We start from the raw sequence: 12,169 nt of genomic DNA, 5'->3' as shown, positions 1-12,169 counted from the left end.
AGAAAATTGTAAACTGACATGTAACTTCTAATCGAGTATCTTAATTGATCTCTAAACATCCAACCAATTCATTCATTCATTCATAAACATCTTTCTTTCTCTCTCTCTCTTTTGATATTTATCACACACTCTATTAATAAATAAAAAAGGAAGAAATATAGACACGAAGTAAGTCACGGTAATTAAAAATTCATTTTTCATAATATTACTAGATAAATATGGTTACTAAATTGTCATTTAAAAATCATTATCATCATCGTCATCATCCTATGTACGAACTATCGAGCAATTTAGGCTAATAAATGTTAGAAAATTTTGATCTACACTGCATCGAAACGTTTCATTGAGGAGAAGACATAAAATGTTATGGTATTTCTAATTTCTCTCTTTCTCTTTCTTTTTTTTTTTTGCATTTTTTTCTGACATATACCATAAAAAAAAGCACTGCAATTAATCGTGAGATAATTTTCAACACCATAAGAGAGCAAAGGCATTTAAGGTGCCAAGATAAGAGGGTCGAAAGGAGGTTTTAAAAGGTGGGGTGGTGGGATGGTGGCAGGTAGTAAAGAGTGGGGAGAAAGTAACCGGGGAAAAGAAGGAGAGTGAGAGAGAAAGGGTGGGATTTACACGCGAGAAAAGTATATCATAATTCAAGCACCGGCTGGCAGCATATTCATCGTAGGGGCGAGGCCTTAAAACTGATTCATTGCCAAGAGTACGTCCCTCTCGTTCTCATTTTCTTTCCCCTCTTTCTATGTCTCTTCTCGTTTCAACAGGGAGGGTTTCCTTTTCGCACCACATAATCCCCTCTTCCTCCTACTCCTCCTACTTTCTTATTTTTCTTCCTTCTTCTTCTTCTTCTAATCATTCGCAAAATATTGCCACAAGTTAAAAAATATGCCAGTGAAAATATTTTCAACCTGACAGGAATTACAAGTGCTATGGAATTGGATGAAAAAGAAATGTAAAAACGTTATGGTCGAAAATATATAAAGTTATGGATGATTAGGTTCAATCGAAAGTAACTAGAGAGAAATTTTTTATCCGTGTATTACACGTGTGTATATTTGTGTGTATAAGTCTCTGTGCTATCTCATCGGTTTTCGGGTTTGGTTCAGTTCACCAAAGCCTTCAATAAAACTCTTTCTCAATTTTACTTCAATTCAAGGTATATCATGTATTATCGATAAATCGATATACACTCGATAATGAATGTGAAAAGAAGGATGGATGGAAAAAAGCTTTTTTTATCTAGCTTTCGACAAATATTTGTTATGGATTATATAATTTTGGAAGGGTGAGAGAGAGTGGAAGATGAACAAATTGTCGAATAAATAAATGGAGAATGAAAAGATGTATTTAATTATTTATAAACATTTATACGATATAGCGAATAGTGTTTAATTATTGAGAAAATTATTAAATGTTTTATTAATCTGTAAATATTTGTTAATATGTGAATTTATTATTTATAATGATTATATTTGATTGAAATTAAAAAGAAAATATATATATATTTCTCTGTTACAAAATAGATGAAATGACAAAAACAATATTACAAAAAATGGTAATAAAAATGTATTTTTTTTTATTAAAATTAGTGATTAACTTTTCACGATAAATTCTTTCGGTTTGAATATAAATAAGTCAAATGAACGAGAGTATAGGATGCAACATGAAAGGGATTTGATCGATCAGTTTCTCTCTTTTCATATACATATATATCCTATATGTATTCACATTTACAAATATATACGTGTATGTACTATCGGACTTTGGACGGTTCTCGATTTAAGTAGGGTTCTTTAACATGGAATCGAGAGAGAGAGAGAGAGAGAGAGAGAGAGAGAGAGTTGAATACGGAATTTACTGGCCTTCAATTCGACGAGAAGGAATATCGGATTTCTTATTTCCTTTCTCTCTCTTTTACTTGGTAGCAGAAAGAAAGGGAAGAAAAAGAGAAATAGTGATAAGAGGAAGAGGAGGGGGTAGGGTTGAGGGAGGAAGAAGAAGAAGAAGAGTTTCTGTTCGTGTACATTTGTAAATACAAGGATACAAAGAGTCTGACGGAAAAATACTCTCACGGTTGGTGGCTTCCTTTCGCGAGAGAGGGATACCCTAAAGAAAGTATGCAAATTTTCAAGCCAGACGATTCGTTCTTGTCGAAATAGAAACTGAAAGAAAGAAAGAATAAAAAGGAATATTAAATGTACATATAGGATTTTATCTTTGTAAAAGTTATCATCGTTTCGAAACAAAGTCATCCGTAAAAGTATGAAAGAACATTTGATCGAAAGATTCATCGTCATGGTTTTTAAATAGAAAAAAGAAGTTCGATAAAAAGAAATTATCATCCTTGAAAGTCGAGTCATTCGTTAGGGTAAAGAATGTTTGATCGAAAAGATCGCGGTCATTTATTTTGTTTAAATAGAAAAGTTCATCCCCTTGGATTCGAGTCATTTGTTAGGGTAAAGAATGTTTGATTGGAAAGATTCGCTATCTTTATATATTTTTTTTAAATAGAATATTACCAAAAATATAACGAGAGTCAACATTCTTGCAGTAAAGTCATCCGGTTAGGATAAAAGAATGTTCTATCGAAAAAATTCGCCATGTTATTTTAAAAATAGAAGAAAGAACGAAGAAATAGTAGTCGAGTCAAGTCGAGTCAAGTCAAGGCACGTAGGACCTGTCTTCTACTATGAAGGGTAACGATCCTTCAGGACACGTCTGTTCAATCCTTTCTCGAGCCACACACGTAGTGGCTCGTGCCTTAAATTCTCTTTCTCTGTTACACTCTCTATATATGTGCTGCACAGTTTTACGGTACCGGGGATGCAACCGTTGCGTTTTATAAATAGCTAGGAAAGAAGGAAAAAGGAGGAGGAGGAGGAGGAGGAGGAAGAGGAGGAGGAACGTCAGGGTGCCTGCCTAGCAGTTAACAAACGGTAAAACTAACACTGCCTCCTACAATAACATTTCGCTCCGGTCACGTGTTTTCCGCGGCTCGACTATTATAAGATCCGTGACTGCTTCTCGAGTTCTTCACTCCTCACTCCTCTTCCGTGTTGTACCCTTTGCCCTCTGCACTCTCTTTCTTTCTTTCTTTTTCTCTTTCTTTCTTTCACTTTTTCTTCCTCTTAATCTTATGGTGGTGGTAGACCTTTAGTGTATTACGGTGCGTGCCAATCGTGTTTGGTCCACGTTACTGGTATACGAAGCACCCTGGATCTAGCCTTGCGATCTATGCTTGGACATTGATTTATGTACGGGGCCACCTGAACACGGTATGCTCCGTTCGTTAAGGTCACGAACAACGGCATCTATCATCGGTATCTTAATAGCTAGAGTTTAGACATGCTTGTTGTAAGAGTAAAATTGATCGAATCCACCTATAAGCCTTTTGGTGTTATGGAAGGAAGCTAGGAAGTTACAATAGCTTGTTTCGTTTTAGATCGGTGATAAATAATTTTTCATTATCTATTATTAATCAAGATTTAAAGTATTTAATTATTTTATAAGATTGTTTCTTAATAATATAACATTTCAATGATTACTTGCATATACAATGACAACGTTTATTTGATAAAAAGAAGAAAAATAAAATAATCTATGGGTTCATAGAAATGATCTAATGATTCGTTATCAATTATATGGCTTATTTATATACATATGAGTATATGTTTTTAATCCGATTTCTCTTTCTCGGACGAGTACTTATTCAAGAACGATTTCTCTGTTTCAGGCCGGAGTGATGCGATCAACGCGGGAATGAATCGAAGATCCAAACCAATGAGACCTCTTAGACGGACGAAGTTGCTACCAAGACGGACAATGACGCTTCTCTTATCGTTGTTACTAGTAGCGTTTTCGCTACCAGTCGCACGACTAGAATCATCGATTGGTTCGGTTAGCAACGGTGGTTCGGTATCAAGTGGTGGTGGTTCATCGTCATCATCGTCAGCAGTATCTTCCTCGGCCTCTTCGTCATCTTCATCTTCTTCGTCAATCGGAGTTGCTTCCGGTGGGAGTTCAGCTTCCGGTGGGATAGTTGGAGCTGGTAACAGCGTCATCGGTGGAGGAATTAGCGGCAGCGGCGGCGGCGGCGGCGGGGGTGGAGGTGGTGGTGGTGGTAGTCATAGTCACTCTGGACTTGGAAGTAGTAGTGGTGGAAATTCTGGGAACGGAAATGGCCGTTGCGAGGAGATAACGATACCAATGTGCCGTGGAATCGGGTATAATTTAACAGCCATGCCAAATGAGTTAAATCACGATACTCAAGAGGAAGCTGGCTTGGAGGTTCATCAATTTTGGCCATTAGTCGAGATCAAATGTTCTCCAGATTTAAAGTTCTTTCTTTGCTCAATGTATACGCCAATATGTTTACCCGAGTATACCAAACCATTACCAGCTTGTAAAAGCGTATGCGAAAGAGCACGAGCAGGTTGTGCACCGTTGATGCAGCAATACGGCTTTTCTTGGCCGGAAAGAATGGCATGCGAGAGATTACCGAATTACGGAGATCCAGATAATCTTTGCATGGATCAAAATAATCGTACGAGTAACGGTGCTGGATCTGGAAGCGGAAGTGGTAGTGGTTCGGCAAGCAACGCACCAATGCCTGCTGCAGCAGCACCACCAAGACCAACGCGACCATCTAAGGCAATGCAACCGCCTCGTTGTAAGCCGGGAAAAAATCAAAAAAACTGCCAGCACCCCCCGGGGGAAAGGACGAGAGATTGCTTTTGCAGATGCAGAGCACCTCTCGTGCCTCTGGGGGTGGGAACAGGCACGGCGATACCCGGCCAGATAAGCGGAAGCAACACCGGGGGAGCTGGCCTGGCCGGCATGGCCGTAAGTGGAGTCATTCCGGCACCACCGCAGGCGGACAACGGTCGGATCACCATTCAGGAAATTGCAGGGGTAACCAATTGCGCCCTTCCGTGCCACGGAGCGTTTCTCACCCCCGAAGAGCGAGGGTTCGCGGCCGTGTGGCTCGGCCTGTGGAGCGGCCTGTGCGCCGCAAGCACTCTCACGACCGTCACCACGTTCCTGATCGACACCCAGCGCTTCAAGTATCCTGAGAGACCGATAGTCTTCCTCTCGGCGTGTTACTTCGTCGTGTCGCTCGGTTATCTGTCGAAGAACGTGTTGGGACACGAGGAGATAGCGTGCGACGGTCCAGCGCTGAGAACGGGAGCACAGGGGCCGGGCTCTTGCGTGACGGTCTTCCTAATGATATACTTCTTCGGAATGGCGTCCTCGGTATGGTGGGTCATACTGGCGTTCACGTGGTTCCTCGCGGCCGGTCTGAAGTGGGGCAACGAAGCTATAGCATCTTATTCCCAGTACTTCCATCTGGCAGCTTGGCTAGCTCCGACGATTCAAACGGTCTGGGCTTACATTTCGGGCGGGGTGGCTGGGGATCCAGTGGCAGGAGTTTGCGTGGTAGCACCGGAAGGCGTGAGCACGTTCATCCTAGCGCCTCTCTTCGTTTACCTATTACTGGGAACGAGCTTTCTATTAGCCGGATTCGTAAGTCTGTTCAGAATCCGTTCGGTGATAAAACGACAGCCCGGGGCAAAAGCGGACAAGCTAGAAAAATTGATGATACGCATAGGCGTGTTCAGCGTTCTATACACGCTACCGGCCGGCTTGGTTCTCGCATGTCACATTTACGAGTCCGTTCTACGGGACGATTGGCTGAAGTCTCTGGCCTGTCCATGCGCTCCCCGAGCAAGGCCACTGTACTCCGTCCTCATGCTAAAGTACTTCATGGCCCTCGCGGTCGGCATAACATCGGGCGTATGGATCTGGAGCGGCAAAACTCTCGACAGTTGGCGACGACTATGGAGGCGTCTCTTCGGAGGCGGGAGTGGCGCAGGCGTTTACGGAGGCGGTGGCGCCGGTATGGTAGCTGGCGTGACAGGCGTGAGCGGAGGAATAGGCAGCGCAAGCATGAAGGGCGTCGTAGGTCGTGTCGCCATGCCATACCCGGCGGCACCAGGACCTGGTAGCGCACTTTTGCCACCTGGCAGCGTAGCTAGCGCGTCTCAGCATCATCTCCATCATCACGTACTCAAGCAACCTCCTCTTTCGCACGTATGACGTCACCAGTCGGCGGGAGGCGACATGAGCACCGCCGGCTGCGAGCAGCCGCAGCAGCAATCCCAGCAGCAGCAGCAACAACAGCAACAACAACAGCAACAACAACAACAGCAATCGCAATCGCAACAATCGGTGCAGCAACAGGAGAGGCCTTCCGCCCTTAGCAACTACGGGCCCATTTAGCCCTTCGCCTCGGCCTCGCGCAGGCACACGCCGCACACGCCGCATACGGCACCGCACACGGCACCGCACACGCCGCATTCAGCGGCTACGATATATTCGAGAAGGTCTCTTGCCTCAACGACTGGACCTCTTACGCCGGCACACGGTCTTGCGCCATCTTACTCGCAGGCAACTGAAGTTTGAGGCATGTCGATGAAACCGAGTATCATTGGGATTACTTGCCAATCTCTCAATTGATCTTACTCGGTTATCCCCATACACTGTCATTACAAAAATTTACTCATAAAACATACACTCATAACATATACATCTACATCCACATCTAACATACGTAACATTAAACAATTCACATATACGTAAGACATCAAACACGCACACACACGTACATAGGATTTACCCGATATACGTATTAGCCCGTACGTGTCTTCCCCGTGGATTAGTTTCAGAGTTTACGCGTTCTTTCGTCACCTCGGGAGGAATAATTTCGAGCGACGCCTAACACGATGATCAGCGCGAAAGGACACGCTCTTTTCTAATCTTCGGGCCGTGAAAGAGATAAAAAAGGGATAGGGAGAGAAAGGGACACTGACGGATAGAGAGAGAAAGACGGGAAACCTGAGAGAGACAGAGAGAGAGAGAGAGAGAGAGTCAGAATTTAGAAAAAGAGTCCATGATTTGTTAGCCCCCGTTAAGGCTCCAAAAATGCAATTTTGTATGTGTGAGTATACGTATGTATGTTCGATAGAGTGTTCGTATGTGTCTAACAATAAGTACGTATGCACGTATGTATGTGTCATTGTAAATGAATGGCTAGTACGAATGTTTTAATCCTCTTTTCTCTCTCGTTTGTTCTCTCTCTCTCTCTCTCTCTCTTATTCTCTCTTTCTCTCTCTTTCTCTCTTTTTATTTTTTTCTCTCCTTCCCTCTGTTTTCTCTATGAAACATCTTGAAACTCCGGCTCTTTTCTTACTTTCTTATTATGCTAACGTAGCGGAGCTCGTAAGGCTCGCATGTCCGTCTAACGTGTATCGTCTCGTCTATTTATCTAACTCTTAGCTCGTAACGATTAGGTGTATAACGCGATTTTTTCTAGAAAATACGTACCGTCATTTATTTGGTATCATAGTCTGTTCTTTCTCCTATCTCTTTTATTTTTTTTCTGACGAAAGAAGAAAAACAACAAAAAGAGATATAAGGTAATGTAATAGGGTTGATTTAAAAAAAAAATGAATAACCCAAGAGAACATAAAAGTAACAGCTGTGTTTTGTAGCCGTTTATGTGAAAGTAAAATACATAATAAATAATTCATATATGATATACATGTTTTTAAGAACAGACTATGACTGCCATAAAAGAAATCGTAGCTGGGTATGAAGAAGAAGAAGAAGAAGATTATGATGATGATGATGATGATGATGATGATGATGATGATGATCATGATGATAATGATGATGATGATGATGATGATGATGATGATGATGATGATGATGATGATGATGATGACGATGATAATGTTGATGGTGTTGATGATGATGATGATGATGATGATGATGATGATGATGATGATGATGATGATGATGATGATGATGATGATGATGACGATGATGATGATGATGATGATGATGAAGAATAAAATAATAATAAAAAATGGAAAAACCACGAGTGTATAGGTCAGGTGTTTAATGTAACATTATGAGTAAAGAAAAAAAAAAGAAAAAGAATTAAGCTACTTGTAAATAAATAATTCTTAGATGTTAGGTCCGAGCACTGTAAATATTTAAAGCGATCATCAAAACAAAACAAAAGAAAAAAAAACGAAAAAAGAAGAAAACGAGCATGAATTTGGAACGATTGAGAAACGGTGGTGGGTGGTGGTTTGAGAGAGGAAGGCAGAAGGGGGTTGGAGCGTTTTTTTTTTTTAAGAGGGCACGGGCGAGAGCGCATCGATCGATGTTAAATTAAATAAATTTTTAAACAAAATGTAACTAAAGAAATAATTTGAAAATGAAAAGACGATTAAAAATTGCAAGAAGAAAGATAAGAAAATAATTATCATTAATTATTTACAAATTACAAACATTGTCTTTCGCGATTGGACAGAAATTGTTTTTTCATACTCGTCGTTGTTATTATTATTATTATTATTATTATTATTATTATTATTATTATTATTATTATTATTATTATTTTTTATAATATATTATTATATTATTCTATTATTTTCCAATCTAATACCAATCGTCCGAGAAACATTACGACAAAATAATAAATTGGATTATAAAAAGAAACTAAAGAATTGAACAAAATGGAAGTTCGTAATTCGTTGAATCTACTTCGTAAAAATTCGGTGAAAATTCTGCTTACCTTAGATTTCTTTTTTTTTTCTAAACAAATAGACAAAAATATAAAACAATACGAAAGGTTCCGGATTTTCTTGTACCGTTTGAGTAGAAGAAGGGATTAGTAGTAGTAATAGTAGTAGTTTCTGTAAAGAAAAAGGGGGATTTGAGAAATTTCCTTTGAATTTTGTTCTTTTTCTTTTTAGGTTGATGTCGTGAACACAAAAAAAGAAAGAAAATAAAAAAATGTAGTAATGGTTACGACGAAAAGCGATGAATCGTGAAATCTACCGTTAAAGAAGAACACCGTGGATATATTTTTTGTTTGTTTCTTATTTAGAATCGTAAGAGGGATGACTAGGTATAGAGAAAGGAGGGTATAGAGGGGTGGTTGAACGGCGTTGAAGAATTTCGAAGGCTGTAATAGTACTACCGGTATTTAAAGCGTTTTTCTTCCTTTTTTATTTTTTTATTTTTTTAAAGCGGCATTTTCACCGACAACGAACCACGACGACGACGACGACGACGACGACAACAACGACTACCCTCGAGGGAAATTTGACTTTAGATGAAACGAAAAGAAAAAGCAAAAGAAAATGATTGAAAGAAAGAAAAAGTGAGATAGAAAAAATTGTTGAAAGTAGGTGGTTGGATTTAAAGGGGTGGGGGATGATTATTAGGTGCGCTGTAGTGTTGTTTATTTTCTGTTTTTTTCTTTCCGAATTTAACGAAGATATAACAGAAATATTTTTTTCAATGGGTTCTCTCTTAGCAATAAAAACCACATAAATTAAAATATAATTATTATTTGATTTATTAATCATTATTAATTAATTTATATTAATGATTCGTATCTTCGTCGTCTTCCTCCCCTTTCATAAAAATTTCTCGTTTTTCTTATTTAATCTTTCAAATTTGTTGTAACAATATTTTATATATTTATTGATCTTCATTTTTTAATAAGATCTAATTTTCTAATCTCTTTCGAAAGATAATGGTAATACTCGTCTTTAATATTCGAATTTAATATGAATAGAATATTGAGATTACAATATATATACGCAAGAAAAAAAATAAATAGATTTAACATTGACTTAAATTAAACATTACACAATTTTTTCTAATCGTTTTTAATAAAAAATACAAAATAAAATAAAATGATACATAATTATTGGTGTAAACAACGTTAATAAATGTGGACAGTCGAGTCCTGTTATGTTATTAATTATTTTTTTATTTGCAACATTAATTTTTATTTTTTTACATATACTTTTTATGTATATACATATATGTACATTATGTGAAATTTTTCAAAGAGAGTGATATGCTGAAAGTTGACTCGACTGCATACATGAAAACGACGACGAGACGTCTAGCAAAGTTTTTTCTTTTTTCTTTTTTAATGTACGTCTCCTCGATGGAAATGTAAAAGTGAAAAAAAAAGTAAAAATAAGGAGAAATACACTAGTAGGGAATGTTTTATAATTATTAAAGTAACAAATACGCGACTCACACATGAGCAAGAAAACTGCCTAGAATGACACGAAGAAGACGAAGGAAAATAATAAGAATAAGAAGAAGAAGATAAAAGGAGTAGAAAATAAGAAAGAAAGATTGTTTTGCCATGAGGGTGAGAAAGATAAGGTCCGTTTACTTGGACCGTAGGATGATTATGCCAAAACGAAAAAAAAACAGATAGAGATAACAAGAGAAAGATAAAACATAGTGGGGTTGAGAAGAAGTGTGTTTGGTGTTAGAGTTCTGGAAAGGGGGGGGGCGATTCTAAGGAAACAAAAAAAAATATTACGTGTAATATTGTAAAGTAGTGAGAATAAAGAAATCCTTAGTGTCACATATCACACTCCACGAAGCTCGCAAGATATAGAGTGCAAAATAATGAACAATGTATCGTTGTTGATTTTTTATTTTATTTTTTCGTCGAGAGATTAAGAAAAAGAATAAAGCGAAAAATAAAAATAAAAAAAATCATAGGAAAATGCAGGAAAAGGGGGAAGTAAAGTAGAAAAAAGGGAAAGGGATGGATTATTTTTTTTCTCTTTCTTTCCTTTTCTTTTTGTACAAAAATGTTATTAATAGTGATTTATAATAAAAAGAATGCAAATTCGAAGATCATGAAATGAAAAAAAAAACGCATGAGCGAGCAACGTTGAAAAAAGAACATTAAACAAAACAAAAATAATAATAATAATAATAATAATATTAATAATTATAGCAAACGTCGTTGGGTTTGGGAGGGGGAAGAGGGAAGGGAGAGAGGAAACGAAAGTTTTTAACGAATATTTGTAAGCCACTTTTTTGTCACGATGATTGTCAATAAAATTGAAAAATAATTGTACGTATAATTAATCGTCGTGTTTGTGATGCATGTTTTTTTTTTTTCATCTTTGTATTTTTTTTTAGTTCTCTCGACGATAATCAAGAAAGAGAGAGAAAGAATGTATGAGTGTGTGTGTGTGAGAGAGAGAGAGAATGAACTAAAAAAAAAAAGATAAAGAAAGAATGGAAAAAGAGACATCGTGTACCCTTTTTCTTCTTCTTTTCTTTTTGAAGTCACGTTCGTAGTTCGTTCGTTCGTTTCCCTCGTCTAGCCTTTTTTTGAACGTTCTCAAAAGATTTTTCGTTTAGTGTTTTTCCTCTTGGTCCTCAACACAACCTCCACCCACCTCCGAGTGCCAGTCAGTTAGAAAGCTTCGTTTCTCAGTTCCAAGATTTATTATTATATTTTTTTTTTATTTCTTTTTTCATCTTTTCCCCATAGACTCTTGTTTTTTTTCTTTTTATTAGTTTTATTAAAATATCATTGTTTATAAATATATTATACTTTTCTTTTTTTTATACCTTTCTATTGTCTCTTAACTTTTGTACAATTGTTTTACGTTGCCATAGTAATTAATTAATTAATTATATAATGTAAAAGAAAGGATTTAATAACGAAAGAGAGAGAGAAGAAGGAATAGAAAGTGAGAGAGAGAGAGAGAGAGAGAGAGAGAAAAAAAGGTATCATCGATCGTAACCACGGATAATATATCTATAATAAAAAAAAAATATTAAAATAATAATAATAAAAAACGAAGAAGAAGAAGAAGAAGAAAAAAAAGAATTACGAATATATATAATATCTAAATCAAAAATTGTATACGATTTTTAATACATTTTACTATTATTATTTAATCGTTCGTTCGTTGAGTTTTTGATCACACTTCTTACATATTTTTCAAACAAGATTTATCATTATTATATCTTGTGTATCCTCCTTTTTGCGATCGTTATTTGTATAAGAATCTTTTCTTTTTTCAAATTTATTTTCTAAAAAAAAAAAAAAAGAAAATGCAAGAAAAAAAACGAGAGAATTGTTTTTTGTATGTGTTTTTATTGCATCGAATATTTTACTATGCTGAATCATCGGTCGTCAACTGCAAGTCATAGAACAGGTACGTTATTTTACAAATTATATTATTTCAGAACCCTGCTGTGCCATAATAAAATCGCACGCATTGAAGAAGAAAAAGGGTTATTC

At 37.2% G+C, this 12,169-nt stretch overlaps 1 protein-coding gene across 4 annotated transcripts in view; it reads left to right on the top strand.

Moving 5' to 3' along the window:
- The window catches only part of fz2 (frizzled 2), a 128,111-nt gene extending 116,475 nt beyond the window's left edge, over positions 1 to 11,636 (top strand). For all 4 annotated transcript variants that reach the window (XM_089179366.1, XM_089179367.1, XM_015318062.2 and 1 more), the window contains one exon: positions 3,746 to 11,636. In XM_089179366.1, the coding sequence (XP_089035492.1) occupies positions 3,746 to 6,108 (2,363 nt within the window). In that variant the 3' untranslated portion in view covers positions 6,109 to 11,636. The remainder of the gene's footprint in view (positions 1 to 3,745) is intronic.
- Positions 11,637 to 12,169: the final 533 nt, after the last annotated feature.

This window comes from Polistes dominula, unplaced genomic scaffold (assembly GCF_049000335.1).
Source record: "Polistes dominula isolate Pdom_NZ unplaced genomic scaffold, Pdom_raw_medaka contig_373, whole genome shotgun sequence".
NCBI classification, from domain to species: Eukaryota; Metazoa; Arthropoda; class Insecta; order Hymenoptera; family Vespidae; genus Polistes; species Polistes dominula.
The sequence above is the reverse complement of the archived record's forward strand: the minus strand, read 5'-3'. Positions and strand labels throughout refer to the sequence as shown.